A 25954-nucleotide genomic window follows, 5' to 3' on the forward strand; every position below is an offset into this window, starting at 1 on the left:
TTTGCTGCCTGGAGCTGTTATTGTTTCTTTTTAAGGTTCTGTGTCCAGTTCTGGGCACCACAGTTCAAGAAGGATACTGACAAGCTGGAACATGTCCAGAGGAGGGCAACCAAAATGGTCAAAGGCCTGGAAACGATGCCTTATGAGGAAAGGCTTAGGGAGCTGGGTAAGTTTAGCCTGGAGAAGAGAAGGTTAAGGGGTGATATGATAGCCATGTTCAAATATATAAAAGGATGTCATATAGAGGAGGGAGAAAGGTTCTTTTCTGCTGCTACAGAGAAGCGGACACGGGGCAATGGATTCAAACTACAAGAAAGAAGATTCCACCTAAACATTAGGAAGAACTTCCTGACAGTAAGAGCTGTTTGACAGTGGAATTTGCTGCCAAGGAGTGTGGTGGAGTCTCCTTCTTTGGAGGTCTTTAAGCGGAGGCTTGACAGCCATCTGTCAGGAATGCTTTGATGGTGTTTCCTGCTTGGCAGGGGGTTGGACTGGATGGCCCTTGTGGTCTCTTCCAACTCTATGATTCTATTCTATGACTCTATGATTCTTTAGTCTTAAAATGGACTTGAATTGTACAGCCCTTCAAAAATAAAAGGACTGTCTTACATCTGGCCACCCCGATTCTAAAATTCCAGGTTAACATTTATACCAATTGAAACCAACTGAAACAATATAAAAAATATAAAAAAAAAATTCCTTCCAGTAGCATCTTAAAGACCAACTAAGTTTGTTCTTGGTATGAGCTTTCGTGTGCACACGAAAGCTCATACCAAGAACAAACTTAGTTGGTCTCTAAGGTGCTACTGGAAGGAATCCCCCCCCCCGGACTATGGCAGACCAACACTACCTGTAATTTATACCTATTATTATTATTATTATTATTATTATTATTATTATTATTATTTTGTTGTTTTAAGTTTAATAATAATAATAATAATAATAATAATAATAATTTTAAGTATCAAATACTGACAACAGGTGCTGCACACCAGTAACTCAATATTTATTTGTATGCAAACTTCCTTCAAAAGCTGAATCTGCAGTTGCACACAATTATTTTAAAAGCATTTACCTTGATTGGATCATGTCCAATTTATATGGCATAACCAATTTTACAGCACACTAGGCACCACTAGAGCAAGTGAAACAACTCCTCTATCTTGGGGCGGGGAAGCTGACGCTATCACCCTTCGAGGATCTATGAAAAGTTTAAAAGACAGCTGTCTGGAACTGCACACTTCTTTGAAATGTTTCGCAACTGCCTGATAGATATGTATTCAACTTTCTTCCAACTATACTTCCAAAATGATCATATTCTTAAAACTTTTCCAAAGAACTCCCCATTCTTTCCTCTTAGCATTAATAAAACAGTCTTTTGATGGGTTCTACTTGTTCCCAGATTTCACCAGAACTCCCCATGCAACATATTGCTTTAAGGTTTTCAAAAGGGACAACAGCCATAGTCTGTATATATCAAAGTTGACTGCTCCAATAGATAAATCAATGTTTTGTTCTCCCTCATATGTATGACATTCTTCTTGTTAAGAATTGTTTTGGATTTTGAGTGAACCTCTCTTCTACAACCTTCATTTTATAACAAAACAGTGCATCTACAGAGCAGTGAGTGGGACCTACCAGACCTGTTGGGGTTGCTAGACAGTCATGGCGGCTTGACCAGTGAGCAGTCACAGGGGTGTGGGCAAGTTGTTCTGGTTTTCTCCCCAACCTCCTCCCGTGCAAAGCTACCATGGATATTTAAGCATTGCAATTTTGCAAATAGCACCTAAATTTAACGGAAAATTATCTTACTTTGGTTCACAGTTGGTGTCACAATTTCTAGTGCAGTTTCAGACTAAAGAAACTATATATTAGTCAGAATTGCATGGGGATTGCTCCCTGACAAGTGTGTACCAGACCGGAGCCTAAGTTAGTTAATCTTAAAGGTGCCATACAGGACTTTTACCAAGTGAAACCATAAATTTCTAGAGCAATGGGAAAGGATTATTCCCCCTCTTATAACTAGAAAAATGATCTAGAAGCTACAGTGACTGGTATTAAATGAACTAGGTGACTAGCGTTAAAATCAGCCATGAAATTCAGTGTGTGGCTCTTTCATTTTAACTTACCTCAAATGGTTGCTGTGGGGATAACATGGGGAGAAAGGAAACCCTCAAGCTCCTTGGAGGAAAGGTAGGATGGATATAAACAAAATACTGATAAATACTGAATAAGCAAAATAAAAACCTCTCTCCAGCCTGCTTGCCCCCAGTTTTTGAATTGAGGAAGGCGAGTACAGGTTTGGAATCATGAAAAAACATTTTCTATAAAAATCAATGGGGGGGAGGCACCATCAGGCTATTCAGGCTTACAGACATTGGACTTTACATATACCAGTAGGCTCCTGTCAAATCTACTGTGTGGCTCTCTACTAGGTCATGACAAGGTATAATCCATGATCTTGTACAGGCTCTTTGCACTGAGTTCTCATCTCAACCATCATCTAAAACATCCTGCTTTTAGCATTTTTTAATAGATTTTTTTTTCCTTGCAACAATCCTGTAAAGCAGACCATAGTGCAATTTTAGCAGAACATCCACAACAACGAAACTGTATTGGCACTTTAAAGACTAAAAAATTATCATGGTACTGTATAAGCTTCGGAGGGTGAAAGTCCACTTCATCAGATGCATCGTTGACAAACCGTTAAAGCTTATGCAATAATACATTTGCTAGCCTCTAAAATTATACTTGAGCATTGTTTTACTTCTAGTTGGCTAGCCCTTTTGATTGAAAGGATACCAGAATAATGCTGCCAGCAACACACTAGGAGCCAGTGACAGAGATGAGGATTTTTAAGTTAAGTTTCCAGATCCTCTGGTGTGATTGTTTTTTAAAGGTATGAAGACGAGGAGATTCTTGCCAACTGGCTTACTGAGAAGAAAAATGTGCAGGCAGTTTTCTACTCAAAGTGTGATGCAACCTAAGGAGTTTTACTATCAGCACCACCAACTCCTCCCTGCAAACCACAGCCTCCACTTACAGACTTGAGCAGTAGAGACATGATGAGCCTCAAAAATAAAGAGAAGGAACGTGCACAGAATACACCTCCCACACCAAGGAGGAACCTCTGTTTGCACAGAGTGGTTCCACAACAATAAGGTGGTTCCACAACAGGTATCCTTTGTATAAACAGCACATCATATAATCGCCACAACAGAAGATCCCGTGCTGGATCAGGCCAAAGACCCATCAAGTCCAACTCCCTGTTCTCACAGCAGCCAAACACATGTAGCATTTTTAAACCTAAAGAAAACAGGAATGCAAAATATCTGTACTTTTCTCCAACCTAGAGACACACCTAGAAACAGTTCTAATAATGTACAATCTTGAAAGTTGCAACACAGTCAGATGCCACTCACCATTTCTCCTATCTACGCTATTCACTAAAGTAAATGCAAATTATTAAAGGGGGGAAAGTGTATTCTAGAAAGATCCTGACACATCCTGTCCAGCATTGCTCTCTCTTAACATATAGTGATAATAAACAACCTGCTCAAACTAGAAACCACAAGCTTTCTCTGGCTAGCTACAAGAATGCAGCGAGCTCTAGTACAGGCATAGGCAAATTCGGCCCTCCAGATGTTTTGGGACAACAATTCCCATCATTCCTGTCCACTGGTCCTGTTAGCTAGGGATGATGGGAGTTGTAGTCTCAAGGCATCTGGAGGGCCAAGTTTGCCTATGCCTGCTCTAGTAGGTCAATATTGTGAATGCTGCTTATTCCTCATAATACCAGATGAAGTGGAAGGCTTCATAGTGGGTCTGTCCTGAAGGGTAGTCCAATCAGTCACATGGTTTCTCCCACATGGGAGGGGCCTATTTGCTATAGCTATACTTCTGAATTGGGGTTGGCTGAGTGCTATACAGTCCTGATGGACAGAAATGTTTGCAGAGCTTCACTGAGTTCAGACAGATGTATAAACTCTGTCAGAGACAAGGAAGTGTGTGAGGCTTCCAAGTTTTTGAAAGGTATATGTTTTAAAATAAATAAATTTCTTGACGTTCTCCTTAAGGACAGTGCAAATTATGTTGTGCAACCACACAGTAGCCTTAGAGGACCAGCCTCCACTAAGAGTAACCACCTTTTCTCAGGAGCGACTTTAAATGTGTGCAAAAATGCAGACATATGTGTTGGGTTCTTTCAAATTAAATTTTCTAAAAGCAGGCCCCATTCCAGCTCAAGATCTGAGGCACTAAAATGCAATTTTCTCCCCCTTCCCATATAATTACAGAGGTTTTGTTTCTTTTGTTACAACAAGTACTACAGGTAAACCATAAAATGGAAGGAATAATGATCAGGTGCTATAGAGCAGCTTAAACAATGCCGTAGTATTCCCCTGTTCTGTACCCCTGCTGTTTAACTTCCATTACAGCAGAGATGGAATCCCCTAGCATGATAACCCAACCCAACCCCCCCAACCCCGTCCTCTGACAGGATATGTCAAATACCAAGACTGCACACACCATAAAATATTAATCTATCATCAACAATAGTACTTCCCACTAGAGAGAATATGCAGAGTCAGAAAAGAGGTACCTTTACAGAGCAATTTTTATTGAGTTTATTCAGAACTAAATCCCCTTACAGGTATGTTCATTAGCACACAGGATTGTGCCCTTAGCCAGGTTATTCATGCAGCTTGAACAAGAGCTCGGTGGAAGAAAGCAACTCTGGTTGAAGGGAGAGGGTTAGGAAAGACTCTGCCTGAATCCTGGAATAGATGGACATCAATTACTTTCCATCAGTACAAGCCACTTCCAGCATACAGCCAGCAAGTAAACCAGGAGATCCCATTCTGTACCCTAGCATAAAACTTGTGTTTTCTACCCCATCCCCAATCAAGGTAGTTTCAAGAGCCACAGAGTAATCCAAAGGGGCAGGATTACCCCCAAACTTCTCAACCAAGGGCAATTTCAAACTTTATGCACAAAGCAAATTCAACAAGGGAGTTTAAGTCAATCCCATGTCTCTGACAAGTAGGGATGTGAATCCATTTTGGAACAGTTGAAAAACTGTACCAAAAATGGCACACTCAGTTTAATATTCATTCATTCTGCAAACTAATCCTTTGAGTAACAAACAAATGCAAAGGAGTTCACTCTTCATTGCATGCAAGCACATTCCGGGATGGAGAGACTTACCTTTCTCCCAACAGTGGAATCTGTGAGGTGGTTGTAGAGGCTAACCTTACTATTTTATTCACTCTGAATGCCCTGGACAATGCATCCAGGGTACAAATGCTAACAGCCTTTTTAGTGTAAGTCCTATGTGTAAAACAGGTCTCACTCCGAGGTAAGTATATGCAGGATGGAAGCTATTTCCTCCAGAAATACTTTGAAACTGTGAAAAGCTTCAAACAAATCAAAATACTTCAAAATTGTAAAACACTTTAAAATTAAAATGATACATATGAACTATATGAACATGCTATTAAAAATGTTTCTCTATCCATGGTGTAAGTGCTTTCCAGAATAATTGTTTTTTTAAATCATTACATTTCCCCCCCTGAATGGCACCAATCTAAGAAAACTGTAATACAGAGATCATATGATATAAAGGTGTCCCCTAAATCAGGAAGACAAAAGTTAGGTTCTTGACAGAGTTGCACTCCCCTGGAAGCAACAGGTTTTCATCTTGATGGTGCTCTTCCATTTGACAATGTCACTGGATACTTAAGTGGCCTCAGTGGCTGTAAGTTCCCCATGTTGAACTAGTACATACAGCTGAACAAAACAGGATTGCACCCCTGGCCATCAGCTGACGTTGCCTGCCCATCAAGTGATACCAGGTGGATGTGGGTTTTTTTGAGGGGGGGGGGAGAAAGACTTGCAAGCCAAATTGGAAACCCTGGTAGACTAAGAATGGATTGCATGCCAGAGGGTCTCTACCCCAATTTAAATCAAGGTGAATCATGATATAAAGAAGCAAGGGGAAAGGACTGAATTAAATTATTTATTGAAACTAACTTTCTCACTGATACTTCTTCAGATACAGATATATTAGGGTCCACCATATTTCTATGGTTGCAAGTTGTTTTTGATGTTGTGTTTTATTTGTTGCAATATGTCCTGCGACAGTAGGGTGAAAGGCGTGTGATTAATAGTAATGACATACCCTGAACAACAGCGCATATTTGACCACCAAGGATGCAATCCTAACCTTACCTACTCAGAAGTAAATTCAATTTTGGTGCTGACTCCCAGCAAAAGGGGGTTACGATTGCATCCTAAATCATGTTAATATACAATCCAATAGAGCATTGTTCCCACTGCTGTTTCATCCTTATAACCAGGCTTTCCATCTCTTTTGCCACATTGAAAATACTTTCCAGTGCCTATACAGCTACAGCAGCAGCAGCCCTGGAACCTGTTTGAGCAAGCCACACCCATCACTCACTCACCTAACATTATACAACGTGGGCCACACGACAAGTAAGCTGCAGCTGAAAAGGAACAATCGGAAGGACACACTAAGCTGTGAGATTGTTTCTCTGCAGCACAGCTTGCATTTGGCACTGTTTGAATTTGGCATCAAACACAAACCAGGCTGCTTTTGGCAGAAGTCAGCCATGCCTACCTGTCCAGCGTGAGAGCTGGTCACTCAAGGATCTGATCCTCTGCTTAAAAGTGGTTTCCCATCCCTGCTACAGACAGATTTTTTTGTTTTGTTTTTGTTTTTAAATATTCCCATATAGCAGAAGAAGCTAACTTTTCCTTTTCCATTTTAATAGGCATGTTCAAGATTGGCAAAACCTCCAAGGGGCACATGCTTATGTATATTATTTATTATTATTTAACCTACATCCACTTCTCGAAAACGACAATACACTAATGAGTTGGGGGGGGGGGGCACAATGAGATTTCCAAATTATGGTCGGGTATAACTTTTACCCACAATAAAAATCTGTGTCTGTAGTGCCAGATGTGCTTGACAATACCCAAACACCCAGTTACCCAAAGGAAGCTTTAAAAAAAATTACAGTAAATGTTTGCCCCTGCACACTGAGTTCTCTATTCCTTTAAGAAACTTTTTTTTATTTTCAATTACAAACAAACAAACAAACAAACCCTGTATTTTAAAGTTGAAATGTTATGCAAGTATTGTAAACAATCTAGGAAAAATTCTCACTATAACTGAAAACTAACATTAACTACCATATCTTTAATGGTTTTCTGGGTTACCAAGCAAATTGTCCTTGGTGACAGAAAAGTGCCGAAACAACATATGGCATGTGCTAGCCCCACACACTTTCTTGACCTTTCCCTGACAATTTCTCTATGAAAAAATCAATCTGGTGTTCTACTACAACCCTATCTGGACAGGTATATCCTAACTTCTGTCGTCTGTGCTCTGGTAACCTCTAGGTAGATTACTGCAACACATTATACATGGGGCTGCCTCTGAAGACACTTGGAAAACTTCAGCAGGTGCAGAATTCAGCAGCTAAGTTGCTCACTGAGGTAATACCATTTGAGCATATAAGCCCTGCTCCAACTGCACTGGCTGACAATTAGTTTCAAGGCCCAATTCCAATAGCTAAGCTATAGATATAAGAGATATAGAGATGGCTTTTTATGTCACAGGGTTTTTGTTTTGTTTGTTTAAAGTGGTAACTGACTGAAATATGGGAATGTTGTACTAGTGACAATATGTGGCAATGTCCTAGAAGAACTACCCTGTGCGTCTACTTATATAGGAATTGCACAATGAAAAGTACAACAAGGGTAAATTCCTTGCCACCCAAAACAATGAAGGTTAAGACTACATATATGAGTGTGTATATGCCACACCTGATTTATAATCTGCCGTTAAGTAATTAAGTTTATGATCACTCCAGCAAGCTAATAGCATGTAATTTTTTGGTCTGTTTTAGTATTTTAACTTTTGTATGATTTTAATTTAGGGTTGTCATTTCCCCCTTGATTTTACCATGTTACCTATTGTAAAATTATTTGAGGATTTTTAAATATATATATATATAATCAAGCTGTGTACAAATTATGAAATAAATATATAAATCAGGCATAGGCAAACTTGGCCCTCCAGATGTTTTGGGACTACAACTCCCATCATCCCTAGCTAACAGGACCAGTGGTCAGGGATGATGGGAATTGTAGTCCCAAAACATCTGGAGGGCCGAGTTTGCCTATGCCTGATATAAATAAAAATAATACAACATATGCAATCAGGACCATTCTAATTACAATACAGAACCATTATGATACCTATCACCATTGAACAGAAAAGTATAAGGACACACTCCACAACAGAATAGCAGGGCAACATGATTCTGGAAACACAGTTTTTTCACTTCTTCCATTTCATATTTTTAAGAGGTTGATACATCTTTTTTAAAAAACAACAACAATGAATTAACAATTCTAGAACATGATATTTCTGGGGCAAGGGGGAAAGAATTCTGAATTTCAGTTGGGGTGAGAAGTATATTGTATTTCTGAATAAGCTGGGGAAATCATTAAAATGCAGCTAAAGATATATATCCTATACAGCCAGCTGATGGGGGATGAGTTTTTTATTGTTAAAAAATCAATATAAACTTTTTAAAAAGAAACATATGGCTGCAATGTTACACTCACTTACCTGGGAATACCGTAAGCCCCACTGAATTCAGTGGGACCTATGCACAATTGCTAGGGAGTAATGTTCACAGAACTCAGGGAGATTTACTATGTCCAAATAAGTATGCATAGCAACAGGTTCTAAATTCTACAAATATCCCTGGCATTCACCTTTGGATAGAGTGGATCCGTTGTGAGGGATCTGTGAACAGCTTTTAAAGGTCAGCAGGTTACTCAATATATGGCATTATGTTAATTATCTTGTGACCAGACCAACATAGCTGCTTTTATCTGTCTCTCTATCCTTTCCACCACAACCTTATCATCAGACCTTGTTCATAGTTTACCAGAAATTAAGTCCCAAAACATTAAAAATGGGAAAAGTGCAAATTTGTAAAAGTGCAATTTCACAGCATAATTGTGTTTCAGTTTGCAAAGTGGTTTGAACTGGGTAGTTTCTCATCAAAATGCACACAAAAATTTCTTCCACTTCGCTACTTCCCCATTGCTGGTGAGAGCCCAGTCAGGCTTAGAATAGGCAGTAAAATCGCCTTTGGATTCCACACTGTAGTCCCTTACCTGGCAACACATCCCATTGAACTTCATGGGAATTACTTCTGAGTATGCATGCATATGATTGTATTACTGATTAACAGCACAGTCGATATCTCAAAATCATAATAAATCTGTGGAGTGACAACATTGTTTCCTTAGCAGTTTTATGTAGGATAGATAATTCAGTACAAGCACACAATTACTGGAGAGTGACCAGAGATGCTGAGCAGAAGTGTGTGTCTAACACATTCTGGAATCCCCTGGCCATATAAACAAAGGATGTCAATTTGCAAAGGCAACCTACATTTCTGATTGTATAAACAAGACCTCAGAGAGAAAAGGAATTACGGTCTCGTTAAGCTACCCTTGTCTTCTCTTGGGGAGCCTACCCTGGGTGTAAAACAGCTGTGGAAGAGGAAATGCCTCTCTGTAAATATCTGAACAGAAGAACAACACATGTCAGCTCGCTGGATACAGTGCTGTTCCATCACAGTGCCATGAAGGAATAGGGATACGACTTGCGTGTTTCCTAGGAAGCTGCATTTATCTGGCACAGAAAGAATCTCAGTTTTAATTTGCGTTTAAGCAAAAGCTGGGCACTCATACCTGAAAACATAAACCAAAAAGGTGTGAGCAGCATGAGGGGAGGAAGCTTCATAAAACAGTGTTAATTGTTTTTCATATCAAGGATGGGTCAACCCTTTACCTTTGCTACAGAGAGACGTATCTGTCCTTCTGATGACTGGCTTCCCAAACTATCTTTCATTCCCTCCCTCCCTCATTCCTTGCGTTATGCAAATATATTTACAGTGCAATGCTATATGTCTACTCAGAAGTAAATACCACTCAATTTAAGGGAATAAACCCACATGCAAGTGAGTACAGGAATGCCATTTCAATATTGATAATTGCAGTACTCTGTGTCTGAAGTACTGTGCAAGTTAAAACCATGTCTAACTTCTGGAACTCATGTTGTTACATGCACTGTAACAACATGATACATGTTGCATTCTCTGCCATTCACATGGAAAAAGAAGTGGCTTACAACCCAAAATCTGAAACGTAACAACTCCCAATAAAACTGTAACAGCTTTACAAATCCTTGGTTAGCAAACAAGGCAGACTTTCCAAACAACACATATCATCCCTTTAGAAAATGCTTTCTGAGAAAAGGCAATAGATACATTTAAAAAATAAAATAAAAATGTATAGACAATTACAAATAACCACAGTATCAGTAAGTAAACAAACACCTAACAAAAATATAAATCCATACAAGTCTGTAAGCAATACAAATCAAGACAAACTGACCTAATCCAACAATTTTAACGGAAAAAATACAGGAGGGAAAATCTAGCCTAGGACATACACACAAAGATACAGATCATACAAGGCCAAATAGATCTGTGTTTCACAAAGTCAACAATGGGTTTTTCACAAATAAGCTACATACGCTAGTTAGCAGCCACACCTCAAATACGGCAGTCTTCCTCCTACTTCCCACCTGGGTTGCCACTCTCAAGTCTTTACCCCCGGGAGATAACAATCATCATTCCTAGTCCCACATAGTAACAGTTTTGAAATTATTCTCAGTCTTGCAGCTCCAAGCACCACTTCCACGAGCAGCAACCTTCTATTTGTCTCCAGGGGATGGGGAAAGACAGAATCACAGAATTGCAGAGTCATCTAGTGCATCTCCTACAATGTAGAAATCTCAACTAAATCATACATGACAGATGGCCACCAAACCTCTGATTAAAACCTCCAAGGAAGGGCAGTCCTCCACCTCTCATAAAGTCTGTTCCAGGTGGATGCCAGCCTCTCCTCCAAGCACCCCTTACCTGCAATTAATGTTCAAACTGGGAACAGCAGGTCTCACTACCAGTGATGGCTGGGAGGGAAGACAACAGTAGGTGGAACCAAAGCCAATGCTAGGCAGCACCAATGAATTCTCATTCTGTCACAACCCTCTACCCTGCCATGTTCTACAAGGGCAACACTGAGAATGAAGGAGGTGACAAGGCAGGACACCTCTGCACTGCTTGTAAGAGAAAAAAAAAGTCAGGTGGGGAATGAAGCAGAAAAATGGAAGCCTCTTTCAAAGTTGGAAGAAAACTTGAGAAATTGGAGAACATATTTCAGCACAGCACTATTTAATGGGCCCTATCTAGCCTCTGAGTACTTCCTTTCAACGTGTGACTTTTCCTTACTCTTAATCTCCAAATAAAATTGTTTGTAATGCATACAAGTAATTCGGGGTCTTATGCAGAGCACACAGCATATGTTATCACTATTCACTACATTAACCTAAGGAACAGATCAGCAGGTATCACAGTTCGTTATGAGCTGTTCATCAAGTGCCTTTAATCCCGTTACACATTGGTCAACCAAGAAACCCACGAGCTTCGCACTAAAATCAGGCCAATATTGTAATGAAATCACCCAATTACCAAGAGATACCAGTTTTTCAAAGAAGTTGCTTAAATTAGAGGATGCATCTAATTAAAATGAGAGAGAGAGATTTGTTGCGGTGGGGGAAATGTGAATGCCTTCAAAATTTCCAAAGATTAGTAGAGTCCATGTAGGAATTTTGCAGGTTATGAAATGGAAGGCATTGGGAGCAATTCTGTTCATTGATTTCAATAGGAAAGATTTGATCAAATGCTTAAGGCGGCATTTACGTGGCAGCTTATTCAATTTTCATGGCATTCCCTATCGGTTAATCTCCACTTTATATTTGAGCTTTCACTATGTAAAAGCCACTTTCTGAACTGTAGTGGGACTATAGTAGAATATAGTACAAGTTTATCACTTATTTCTGTATTATTTGCAAAACGGAATTCTGGAAACAAATAACATGGAAACTTGCACTATATTTCTGGAAGTAGCTTTAACATAGTATGAAAGTTCAAATATAATATAATATGGAATTTACTGGTTAGGGAAAAGTCATGAAAATGGAATAAAATATTTATGTATATAGTTTTATTTCTACTAATGTTTAATTGTTATTTAATTATTGTTTGTTCTATGTTCTTAGCAATTCTTGTTTATTGAGTCCTATCAGCAAAAAATGTGAGGTATAAATACATGCATACTGCTTTATGATGGTAAAAAGGTAAAGGGACCCCTGACCATTAGGTCCAGTGGTGGACAACTCTAGGGTTGCGGCGCTCATCTCGCGTTACTGGCCGAGGGAGCCGGCATACAGCTTCCAGGTCATGTGGCAGCATGACTAAGCCGCTTCTGGCGAACCAGAGCAGTGCACGGAAACACCTTTTACCTTCCCGCTGGAGCGGTACCTATTTATCTACTTGCACTTTGACGTGCTTTCGAACTGCTAGGTTGGCAGGAGCAGGGACAGAGCCTAATGCAGATAGCACTTTATACCGTTTTCTCAATGTTTCCTTACCTGCTAATTTCTGTGTTTTATGAGCTCTTTCATACATTGTAAAAGGTACTTCTAGAAATCTAGCACAAGTTTAGCACTCATTTCTGTGTTAATTGCTTCCAGAAAAGAAAAAAAAAAAAACAATTCAGCAGTTAGTAATGCAGCAGTGACCAACACTCACATAAACATGCTTCCTCTCCAGAACTTGGCTGGTGCTAGCAGTGGGTTTTTTTTCTAAATGGATGGAAGAGGAACAACACCCAACTGCTGTTGTTACTCATCCAGCTAGTGCTATGTATGCAGAAGCCTAATTCTGTGCATGAACAGACCTTGGCCATTGGGGGCTGGTGCCCATTGGGAATTGGAAGGGCAAAATGTCAGGAACTCAGCAACCAGCAAAGCCAGAACCAATGGCAGGCTGAGCCAACTAATTCTCCTCCTCTTCCTTCTCCCTGCTCTGTTCTTCAAGAGACTAAGAAAGTAGGAATTGATAGGCAGTGCAACCCCCAGGTAAGTTGGTGGCTAAGAGCAGGCTGAGGTTGATGGGGCAGCACTCCCATTTCCCCTAGCAGACTAGGTTGGATCAGAGCATTGTAGAACTGGAAATGGAGTATTGATGCTGACCTCCAGACCCATTTACAAAATGTAGGTAAACCTACAGTTATATTGCTTTCCCTAAAACATCCCCCCCCCAACATGGGTTATTGATTCTTCATATAGGGTATATACTGTAGCATTTCAGACTAAAATAAACACATCTGATTCGTAAAGAGTTTTGTTCCTTGAACACAGAATCAGTTGATTATTGATTATCTAGCTAGGTCCACACATCCTGTGACTTAAAGTAGGGAACAGCATCACTGTGTGTGTGTGTGTGTGTGTGTGTGTGTGTGTGCGTGAATGCATTCAATTGTGCATCTAGTAAACCAGCAAATTTGGTTTTGTTTCACATATTTCCTGCATGTGAAGCCGTTTCCGGCTATAATGCAATTGTGTACCATGGCATACCAAAAGCTATCATATCCGCCAGGAATAAGTATATTCCTTTAAATAATATGGCAACTAATTATGTGACCAAAAATACCTCTGGAAAGTATTAATACTGGAAACCAATTCATAAACCAAACGTGTGGGTGGCCCCCCCGCTCAAAAGGCAAGCCTGTGAATGATTTCCTGGTTGGCTAAGATTTTCTAGAAATTGGATTTTCCCTCCTCTATGAATATTTTAAAGAAGTCACTTATAGACGCCTTTTAATGCAAGAACAGGTGTGAGCTCAAATTCCCTCAGCTACTAATATCAGCTCAGCTGAGAGAACAGCAGTAAATTCTTATTTGAAAGCTAAACTAAGTTCATAGTGATAAGGGCTGGGAGCTCATTAACCATTAAAATGCCATATAAACGCTATTCGGAAAGCTATTTCTTTGTCTGGTTGGATTTTATGTGAATTTGGAATGCAGAAAAATAAACATGAAGAAGCACATGAAAATAAAGCGTCTGTTCTGTGCACCAAAGGAGTCTCTGCTTAGAGCTGAAGAAAGCCAGAACAGTTTTGTGATCAGCACGCTACCGTTTAGTTCAACAGGATCAGGAAACAAAAGACTGGTGTTTACAATTTTGCTTACAGTGCCTTGGTTTGAATTAGCAACACTTGCTCAACCATCCTAAACCAAATGTATTTATTTATGGTGTTGGGTGAGTGGCTCCCAGTTCTACCTAAAGTCAGTCCAAAAGTGTATCACCCAAACCTATTATTTTACATATTCACTTTTTCAGCTTAAGGTAATAAGTATAAGAAAATAGTCACTCACTCATATTTGTTAAAATTTTACCTTTTTTAAAGTCTATTTTTGTTCTTGCACCATTTCTAATCATTTTCTCCTCTCCTTTCCTTTTCCTATCCCTAAGAATTTTCATGGAAGACAGCTATCAATTAACTATCTGAAAATTAAAACTTGTTCAAACATAGCCCCAAAGCGAGGATTTAAATTCAGTGATTTGGGAGTTCATAGGAGTTCCCTTCCACCCACGGGGATCAGGTTCATCTGAAGGCAGATGAAAGATGTTTCACACATATTACTCTGCACTTTTCTTTTAAGGAATGCAGCTGAAGCTAAAAATAACTAATTAAAAATGCTCAGGCTTGTTCTAAAACAAAACATATTGGAATGTAAACTTCCCTGAAAACTATGTGGCACTAAATAACGTTAGTCCTTTGTTACGCAGGCATTAATTCTCAGTGCCTACACTATTACCTTTATAAAGCTGCTAATTTTCATTTCCCCAGGTGAACAGAATGAAGTATTTCAGAAAACAAGTTTCCATGTGTGTTTGTGTGTCAGTGTGTTTGTGTGTGTGCGTGAACATATGTAACACAGGAAAACAGACACAGGAAAGTAATAGTAATATTGTACAATGTCTTTTTATTAAAAAAATGCTCAGTGAATTGATACACAAAGAACCTCTGACGTACAACTGCCCTAGCTTGAAAGGAGGGATAGAGAGTTAACCCACTGGAAAAAAATAATGTTGTTTTGTATTGTTTTTTAAGGTGCAGGAAAAAAAGAGTAGAACCACCTTACCCTGAAATGCAGCCTCCTATTTTGGTCAGGACTGGAATGCTATAAATTCAGTCAGTTGTTTTTGTGTGAGAGAGAGAAATTGGTCGTCCTCATTTGTCAGAGCAGACCCTGGTGCGGCTATCTGGGGGGTGGTGAGTTATTTCGGAATGTGTGTGTGCTACTAACAAAAAAAGTTCCCCTCTGTTTTTCTCAGTAATCTTTCTTCAAATGGAACTAAGAACATTAAGAAGGGTCCTATTGGATCAGACCATAGATCCATCTGCTCCTGGGGATGTGGGGGGGGGGGGGGACGACGACAATACACAGGATATACTACTATCAGTCTTAGGTTCCACACACCCTTAACCTGGGCCTGCAAGGAGTGAGGGGAAAGGATACAAACCTGAGACCTACTTCAAATTTCACCAAAGAGTAAATCTCGGAATGGGGAGGGCTAACATCTAAGCAATCCTGGTGATTTACAGGAACACAGGATAGTTGACACAATGGGTCAATTATCTTATCTCACAGAATCATAGAATTGTAGAGTTGGAAGGGACTATGAGGGTCATAAAGTCTAACCCCCCTGCAATGCAGGGGTGTTCTGCCCAACATGGGGCTTGAACTTACAACCCTGAGATTGAGAATCTCATGCTCTACCAACTGAGCTAACCAGTATGTCCATAATTTTTATCATTTCTATGTATTTTAATACCTAGTGTTGTTCAACTAAACTTGTAGTCCTCAAATAAGATTCCAGTTTTGTATGACATACATTGCAAAGAGTGGCTTATTTCTTATTTGAGCTATTTTCTTCTCTCTCTCTCTCGCTCCCTCCCTTTCTGGCTCCAATATGTTTGTCAATCAAAAGATACTAACCAGCTCAGCCCCTTAAAGGCAGTGCTGCAAAGAAGAAAGAATTTTCAATGTTTCACCTTTACATGGTGCTAGGTTAAACTCAGGATGGTTAGAAACTCTTTGAAGCAACCCAAACCTAAATATTCCTGCTAGGCAGACTGAGCAGCGAAACTGAATTATAATGAACCAGCAGCTGTCACAATATGACCACAGTAACCAAATCAAAATATCAACCACTAACCCAGATGAGATTCAAAAGGTCAATGTAGAAAGCCAGAAGCTTTCTTCAAGATCGCCCGAAACCTCAATCTAATCCTAGCAGTGAAATGTTCCATTAAGCTACAGGGGGTAAAGAAACAAGTTACTGTATATTGGTAAATGATTTAATGTACTAGCAAGATAACCCAGGCAGGATAAGAAGAACTCGCAAAGAAGGCACCTGAAAATTGAGCAGCAAATCTGGAATGACATGCATCCATAGCAATATATTCTGACTCCTATATAGTACTGAAATATGTGGACAGATTCCCACTGCCCCAAAAGTGCACTACTGATTTATTCTGTAAAAGAGAGTTTACTTGATTGGCTGGCGAGCCTGAGAGCTATGCTTCTACATAAAGAATTTGGGAAGTCAATCTTTTTTTGGCCATAAATAAATTTAGCTTTGCTAATTCCCCAAAGCTAATTATTGCACGGCTTGAAGTGAAGGCTAATTTAAATACTTCTTGCATGGTTTCCAACTACTTTGAAAGCATTTAAAGCTGGAATTAATACCTAAAAGCAAGTGCTTGCAATGTAGGTCCACAGTTGCCACACTATTTCAACAAATATTCATGGTTCCTCTGCACATTTCCAGTAATGACTATGCTAAATTATGTCCAATTCCCCCCAATCCAGCCCTCCAATTCACATAAAATTAAGACAACAGCTACTTTGTGTAGGATGGCTATGCAAGTATTACTCAACAGAATGGCTGCAATCTTCTCCCCACTGACCTGAGAGTAAGTGTGACTGAACTTAATAGGGCTTGATTTTGAGGTGATGAACATAGGATTGTGCTGGAAGGCATGGGCTTGGTACTAGGTCACATTAACTAGGGGCTGCCCACACACATTTGCAAAGCAAAGAGGAGACTACAGACATTGCAACCACACACACATGCATACAAAATCCACCAGCAGCAATTGGGCTTATAAACCCCCTTCCATTAGCTACATTATTTCTCTCTTTGTACTCCTAGCTTTGAGGAAGACAGCTTGGCTTTTAAAATCAGTTTCCCACCATGCCGGAATTGGGATACTGTGGTTCAAATACATGTGCATAGCAAGCAAGACATGGTGCAGTGAAAAAGCACTGGTGGTGCTCATCTGGTGCTCCTGGTGGTGTGTTTGCACCGTGCCAACCTCCCTCTGTCTCCTGCTAAGCCACAGCGACTCACCTGCCCAGGAAGGTAGCTCCAACCTACCCAACAAGTCACTTCTGCTTTTAAGGTGTCACTTCAACAGATCTGTGTGAATCCTTTTTCCCATAATTACTATCATTTTAATCCTCCTCCTCTTCCCTTTTTAAAATAATAAAATAAAACATGCCCAATATGTGTAAGACACAACCATCTTTAAAACTGTAATGCCTGAGGAGGTTAAAAAAAAAAAGGTGGGGGGAAGCTTTCCCTGATCAAACAATTATTTCTGGCCTGTCTGAAAGTCATCTTTCTATCAGCTGGTTTTGCGCTTCCCATTCCCTGACGCCATCTCGCAGACAGTTTCGTTACATTCAGGTAAACTGTCTAGCCTGCAACACAGCCACGCTCAGTTCCAAATCTGCTCAAGGTGGAAAATGTAGCGTTCCATAAACACCAAAATACCATGTTTCAGACCAGACTGCTTATCTGACAGAACGGCACTTTCATTAATGCCAGGTGCACAGATAGAGCAGTGTTCGCTGTTACAGTAAGTAAGATGGCCTTGCCTCCCACATTTATACTTTTCAGCATTCCTTTCAGAGGTTTCTTTCAACAGAAGATTTTCTGAGCATGATTTCTGTTACGGATTTGCTAGCTCTGAAAAATAGCGGCAGAATCTACTCCACTCAGGTGAGCGAGCATTAGAACAGGGGTAGCCAACTACAACTCCCATAATCCCTGACCATGCTGGCTGAGGATAATGGGAGTCATAGTCTAGCCACATCTGGGGTGCCCCAGGTTGGCTACCCCTGCATTTCTCACATGCAAATGAATGTATGTTTTAATTTCAATGGCACAAGAGGAGCAGACATTTCTCTTGTGAGATCTCTCTGTATCCTTTCCCCCCTCTGCACACCTTCTGCAGTTTGGGTTCAGGGTAAATGGCAAAATTCAACAAAAGGGGTGGAACTGTTTAGCCTGAACAGACACAAATGAAAAGGGAATCATTCTAATTACAAAATTAAGGTAGCATAACACATGAGCAAGGTCATTGGTTTGAACAGTAGGTATGCCTTATTACATGATACCACACTTGTCAGAAGCTGTTAGCTCCCCTCATATGCATACTCAAGCACACAGAAGACCAGTATCCCTGGGTCAAAAATGTGCCAGAACGCATAGAAATGTCTGGAACGTGCAGATACAGAACACACACTGGCCATTTGAAGCCAAGCAATCCCGATAGTGCTGATGAGCAACAACAAAGGACCCTTTGCATCAAATACAAAAGGGCAATTATTTGTTTAGGTTTGAAAAATCAAACTCCTAACAGCTCTTCAATAAATGAGTGTGCTGTCTTTCCAACAATTCTCATCAGAATATGTTCACTTTTATGCTTTAAAATGTGCTTGTAAGTCTTTTCCCAGAGAAAAGCAAATACTCGCGGTTAAAACAAAGGGACGCACAATTTTCTTGGCAAAAACCAAAACACAACATGATTTACAGGCTAAAGTGTTCTTTGTTAGGGAAGCCAAAACAAAGTGAGACTAAAGAAACAAACTTTTCAGTTGAAGAAGAAGAAGAAGAAGAAGAAGAAGAAGAAGAAGAAGAAGAAACACAACCCTCAAAGTGAAAAGGTCAAACCTTAAAGCATCACTCAGCACAGTGGGTTTCACAGAAGACCATGGATACAATGTAAAGATTGTATTTACACTGCCTGCAGTCAAACCTAATAGTGTGAGTTAAGAAGGGAGGGTCAGAATTTCCTTGCTTTTGTTGGCTCCCACCAACCCCTTGGAACTGCTGTAACTACGTTGCATGTGTGTGACTAACATATACATTACTGCAAGCTTCAACGCTGTCTCACATGTTAAACAACTCACAAATATTTCCTAATAATGAAAGGCAAGGGATATTTCAGGGGCATATATTGGTCCCAGAATGATATATCGCAGTTACAACTCAGTGCTTTCCTTGGCTCAAGTTCAGTTGTTTGAAACTAAGGCATCTCAGTTAGTTCATTGACAAGTGGAAGGAGAACGGTGTGATCTTGGCCAGGGAAAAGGGATTACTAATATTTTTACATCATATATTTATCTTAACAGAACTCATTTATCACGTGTGATTAAAGGAACGCTGCAATCTGCACTTGCAAGTAATTAAAGACTTTCTTCTGACAGCCAAAATTATTGCTGTAGATTCAGAAAGAGATCCTTGCAGGTCAGAATGATAGTGGCCAAGCATTATCCAACTGTGAGGGCACACACTTGCCAAATACCACAGGCTGTCAGAAGAGGAGCATGCTGCAGGCATGGTCAGCCTTAATGTAGAAATTTACAGCCCAGAGACTACAAGTCCCTGCAGACAACTTCACACTGTTATCCAAAGAAAACAACGTTTTCAGACTGCTGACAGCTTAACCTCCAATTGTTTTTTCATTGAGACAACTAACCACTGCACACTTTTTTGTTTTGTTTTGCAATTCCAACAATTTGCTGAAAAGTATGTAATTTGTAAGCTAGCACATCACGCAACTGAAAATGCTTATAAAACGTATAAACGGTTTCTACATTGTGGACATTGCAGAGTACCTTACCAAGGCATTTAACTGGCACTGCTGGGAATGATTTGTGGAAAACATTTGGTAACTACCACAATCAAACACAAACTTACTGGGAACACATATTTCAAACACTGGAAAAATAGAGAACTCTTTTATTTCCAAACACACACACACACACACACACACACACACACACTTATAAACACAAAGCCATAATACAAATTTTGATAAGTCTTTTTCTTACTCTGTATTCTGGAATTCACAAAAGGAGGAGATAGATTGTCATGTGATCCAAGGTCCCTGTTTGTCATATGTTCATAAGGAGTTCCATCTCCATAGTTCTGTTAATAAATTGGAAACAAATAAAGTTTAAATGTAACATACATATTCCAATCTCTTAAGAGTCATTTTTCCACGTATATTACGACTAGAAAAGCACAACTGCTTTTCCAATGAAAATGATGACATTTGCAGATAATTATTCTGTCAGCAATACATTAAAATTTTGTGTCCATACCTGTGCTAATTCCTAGGCTACAAGCCAGTAAAAATGTTGTTATCATTTTCAAATCTGTCGCAAGGATTGAATTATGTTGTGTTGCAGTCTCATAGAATGAGAACTTCTACAAGTTAATGTTGCATATTTTATTTAAGGAAAGATAAACTTTCAAGTTACTCTATTCCAGTGTTTTTCAACCACTGTTCCGCGGCACACTAGTGTGCCGCGAGATGTTGCCTGGTGTGCCGTGGGAAAAACGTCCCGGCCGTTGTTGTTGCCTTCCTTCAGCTAATCAGGGTCAGCCCGCGCGTTTGTACACAGAGCCGAAAAGAGACGCTCGCCTTGCCCCAGCAGCGCCGAGGCGTGGCCACTGCGCTACACTGCACGGCCCTGGACGCGGCAGCCGGGCCGGCTGCCTCAAAAGTGCCTCCCTCCTCCCTTCGCCCTCCCGCCAGCCAATCGTCTGCGCCCTCCGGCCTGCCGGAGTTCCCCGCCTCCTCGGCGGCAAGAGGGAGGCTGGAGCGGCAGCAGCGGTTTTCTGAAGGGAGCCGTGTCGTCCCCGAGTCTGCAGGAGGAAGGAGCAGGCTCGCTTTCTGAGGCTGCCTTAGCGGGGCTTCCCTTCGGGAAGGGCTTGGCCTGGGGCTTCGCGGGAGGGCGGAATGAGGGGCGCTTCTTGCCGGCTGGTTTGCGTTTCTGACCCGCCCTGAACTAGTGCAACAGGCAAATCAACAACCATTCTCTCACCTTTTGTCCTGGCCAGCAAAAGTATAACTTTGGATGCAGCAATGGATCTGCCCCACTGCTGGAGGTGGGGCTTGGGGCTTTCTGTGTCCATCAGTGCAAACCTTATGCATTGGTCATTCGTTATAGTTTTGGAGCCTTAACAATCTTATAAACAAACATCACTAATTTTCCTAACTGAAAACTGTGGTTCTGAGATGCTTGGACACACCTGCCCAATTTGTTCAATGTTGCATCATACTGTTGTCATTTTAAAGATCATTATTTAAAGGAGACCAGGGGCTGAAGTGGATATTTTTGAAGCACATGCTTTTGTTTTTATAACCAAATAAATTATTGTGAGATGCTCAGACTCTTAAGTTTTACAGACTTCACCAGAAGTGATCCTGCTCTTTATTATGTTCTCCCCCAAAATAAAAGCAGGGAGGGAGGAATAAAAAAAACCCAAGGAAGCCTAATTGCCAGAGGAGGAGCTAGCTGCTCCAGCACCCTAAGCAGCACACATGCTGTGCACCGCTGGGGGGGGCAAGTCAAGCGTCCCAGGGCACAGCCCATGGTGAGGGTCCCAGGGGGACAACACGGTGTGGACAACCACTGCTGTGCACAGGTATGTGGACAACCACTGCCGTGAATTGTACACAAGATCATCACAAAAAAGGGAAACACCACATTGGCTGGGCTCTCAAGTGTGGCATGGCAGTTAATTATATCATGTCAGGATGTCTCAGGAGCTTCTCCACTCATGTCTTTGTCACAAAAAGTCACTCAGGTACAAGACTAGAGTCCCTCAGACCTTACTTGGGGCTGGACTATATTTTGAAAAAAATATGAACAAATTCCTATGCCCCACAAATAACCCAGAGATGCATTTTAAATAAAAGGACAGGTTCCAATTCTGTAAAAACACGCTGAATCCTGGACCATCCGCGGGCAGCATTTAGAAGGCGATTGGGCCACATCCGGCCCCCGGGTCTTAGTTTGGGGACCCCTGCTCTTAAGTCCAAGAATTATAAAATACTTTCTTTGTGTTTATTTGATTCCTATTCAAGAGAATTACTTTATATATAGTTAATATAAGCACAGAGTTAATTTTTTAAACATTTTCTAATGGTGGTGTGCCTCGTGATTTTTTTCATGAAACAAGTGTGCCTTTGCCCAAAAAAGGTTGAAAAACACTGCTCTATTCCAGGCACTTCAGACTGCAACACTGGCTGTACTGAAATTAACTTGTTCCTCCTGGCTATTTTATAATTCTTTCAGAGGTTTGATGTGCTGATTCCGTGTGCAATCAGGTTACTTTTAAAAGTCCATTCTACTTTTGCACCAATTGCTTTTCGCTAAATGAAAAAATTGTTATACTAAATTTTGCACAGCATATATCACTACTGAAAGAAGAAATGTTTATAACTACATTTGTCAATTAAAGTAAATATAATATTTGCATTTTCTGTTTTACTTCAGAATGTGATGTTGTTTTTTAAAGGGGAAAAGATTACAGCCCGAGTGCAAGAATGCAGATTCTCCCGCGATCCCCTTCAGAATGATTTCTCAACTGCCTTTACCACAATTCTAAAATTCAAGCATTCCAGGGAAAATACGGCTTTCACTGAGGATAAATTGAAAAGGGGATTTAAATGGAAAATGTTGGGGATGTTCCTACTCTCCAGCAGTAACAATACCAGGTGTCAGCATTGTTCTTCCTCCTTGGTGAAAGCTTGTAGCCCAATGGATGAACAGAGGAGATTCCAGATCATGCTCCTAATCCCCTTTTTATACAACCTGGTTGTATTTCGGTATCAGCTACTGTGAAAAGGCAACACAAAGTGGGCAGAGTACTTTTGTAGTTGCAATCTGAGTAGAGTGGTTTATAAAATTAATCCAGATTAGCCAGGGCCATCTTGGATATGTAGATTTTGAGAGCTTACAGGATGTGAATAGCAAGGTTTCTCACAAAACAAATGAGAGGAATTGGGCTTGCATATTCTTCCTCATATCGCATGACCTATAAATGATAGAAACTCCCCCCCCAAAAAAAATGAAAGGGAATCTGGAGGTTATAGTTCATCTGGGTAAACTAACCTATTGCTCTACCCCGGTGGATGCCCATGAAGATCCTGAAGATTTTAAGAGCTGCTGCACAGATAGCGCTGAACTAGGTGGACAACTGATAATCGGTTCTTTATAGCAACAGAAATGATGATACCACAATATTGCTAAAAACTTTTATATTAGCATTGGCTTTCCTTGCAGTTCCTCAACTAGACATTATTATTTGCATATTATTATCTGAATGAGTTGTATTTTATATATTTAATTCATATTGTTTTATGAGATCTTTATGCTGTCTTTACGACTCAATATGTTCTTTGCTTAAGCATGATATAAATGTGCATAACAGCACCACATTGAACATAAACACATTTGCCTGTCAGAATGGGGCAAAATTATCACAAAGAAAGAAGTTTGAAGTATAGACAATGGTGCTACTTTAGATTTTAAAGACCCGGAAACCTTCTTTTGCTTGGTTCAAACCTTGTGTATCTTGGAAAACACAATGATTTAAAGTGGGAGGCATAAACCAACTGCACCAGTCAAATGAATGTTGGGCTTTTTTTTTTTTTTTTTTTTGAGGGGTGGGGAATGCGACCGTTCTAATCTCCTCCAACTGTCATAAGAATTAGTAATTTCGATACTACTAAGATGTATTTCCTGAGTCTATTGCTTACTGCCAATAGGAATGAATGTGTGAGCATTGTAATATGAGAAGGAGAGACAGCTTCACCTCATCTACATAATGCACTTGAATGTCAAACTTGACAGCTGGAGTAATGGCTTGCAAAATAGTAAGCTGGAAGATCCTAAAGTGCTTTGAAGACTGCAGTTAGGAGCATAGTGTCAAAGAGAGAGGATATCTCCAGCTTTTTAAAATGTCCTTAACTTGAAGGTTCAGGTATCATCTCTTTAACCTTGGCAAAACACCACAACTGGTCATCCCTTTGAAAGCTGGAGCGTGTCCACAAAATATGTAAGCTATGTGTAAAAGAAAATACAAGCAATTATATCCAAGTTAGGAATAGTGAGGGGTTATATAGAACAAGCAGACAAAGGGGTAATTTGCATCTAGTAACTAGCACGAATAGGTAAAAAAACTGACAGAACAAGACTACTTTTCCCCCTTGAATACCACAATTGTCCAGAAATCCGAACTGGCCAAAAGGTCAGATTACAGGGGATTATTCCCAGTAGACCTTTTGGCTCCCACAGGATCATGTCTCTCCAAACAGAATTTTCAGCTCTAACACAGGAGTGTTTATATTACTGCTAGGAAGATTCAATGACAGAGACACCTAGTTCTTGTTTCTGTTCCACTGTTCCCCCACCCGCCACCCCATCATTTCTATCTATTAATATTGATTCTCCTTGCTGTTTTTATCATGGTGTGTGTACTTCATACTGATCTTAAGTCACCTTGGATATTTCATTGCAAGGCAGGATATAAATATTGTTAGCAAATAAAGCAAATATTTAACCTCCTTGAGGAACAGCAGCAAGAGTTGGGGAGCCATTCCAAAATGTGTCTGGGACATAAATGAGAGACACTTCCATATACAGGCTACGCAGTCTACGGAGCTGGCTTGACCACGACACAAGTCAAAGGTGGGGGATCTCAAGGGCTTAATGCAACCCCCTCCAGGCCTCAATCTGGACCTCAGAACTTTCCCCAAGCCCCACACCCTTTCTCCTCGCTGGCCTTGCTTCATACCCAGACTGGTTTTTGCCTGGCTGGAATGTATCCTTGAACTCTGATAGTGCCTTCTTCAATCTCTGGATCATAGAATTATAGAGTTGGAAAAGTGGAAGATACTGGGTGTGGGGTGTGTTTATGAGTCCTGTGTTGAAACTAGCCAACCGTACAAAGGTAAAATCTGCATTTGTTGCTCCACCCACTTTCCCTCCTCCTGGTACTAGCTCCACCCTCAACTGATATGTGGCCCATAGAAGGGCTGCCTTCAAGGGAATGTCGCCCTTGGCCTATAAATGTTTCCACATCAGAAGGAGGTTGATAAGCAGAAACTTGGGATAATACATTGCCACATCATACTGAAAAACCATGTAACTTGGAAAAAAAGATGACGAAGTCCTAAAACAGTTGCTAGGAAATACCATTGAGCCACGGACATGCATGCACCTATCTCAAGTAGAATAGACAAGGTAGCTTACATCGAAACAGCAATAACATTACTGTAAAACTCATGAAAACCAGATCGATCTCTCGGCTGTAGCCAAAGCATCCCAATAGATGCTGAAGAACAGTTCTCACTTCTCTTACTGCCGCAGAGACATCATGGGAAATGGCTCTAAAGGTGTGCTACACATGTAGCTGAATAAGCTTATGGGGGGGGGAGCTTTGGGGTTGAGAATTACATATGGATGAGACAAAAAGGAAGCAAGATAGATCATTATTTCCAACAATGCCTCCAGGGGAAAGTATAACGGGATTCCCTATGCCCAGCAGACAGGTGGAAGGTGGAAGATATGGTACATTGCCTTTTGCACTGTTCCTTGTACAGAGCTCTCAAAGCTTGGCTTTTTTAGGGGAGATCTTTGAAAGCAAAAGCTGGTTGGACCCTGATAGATATTATTTCTCATCTGTTGGCAGACCACAATAAAATAATTGCAAACAAGGTTGCCACCTATGTGGTAGTAGCTCAAAAAAAATCACCACAATCTTCTAATGATGTC

At 40.4% G+C, this 25954-nt stretch overlaps 1 protein-coding gene across 16 annotated transcripts in view; it reads right to left on the minus strand.

Annotated features, from left to right (window-relative positions):
* TCF4 (transcription factor 4) overlaps positions 1-25954 on the minus strand; it is a 344386-nt gene that overhangs the window by 207035 nt on the left and 111397 nt on the right. For all 16 annotated transcript variants that reach the window (XR_004427588.1, XM_033164645.1, XM_033164641.1 and 13 more), the window contains one exon: positions 20216-20312. Coding sequence is in view for 15 of the 16 variants with exons in the window: in XM_033164645.1 (XP_033020536.1) it covers positions 20216-20312 (97 nt within the window). In the remaining variant the exon portion in view is untranslated. The remainder of the gene's footprint in view (positions 1-20215; positions 20313-25954) is intronic.

The sequence above is a fragment of the Lacerta agilis genome, chromosome 11 (genome assembly GCF_009819535.1).
Source record: "Lacerta agilis isolate rLacAgi1 chromosome 11, rLacAgi1.pri, whole genome shotgun sequence".
NCBI lineage: Eukaryota > Metazoa > Chordata > Lepidosauria > Squamata > Lacertidae > Lacerta > Lacerta agilis.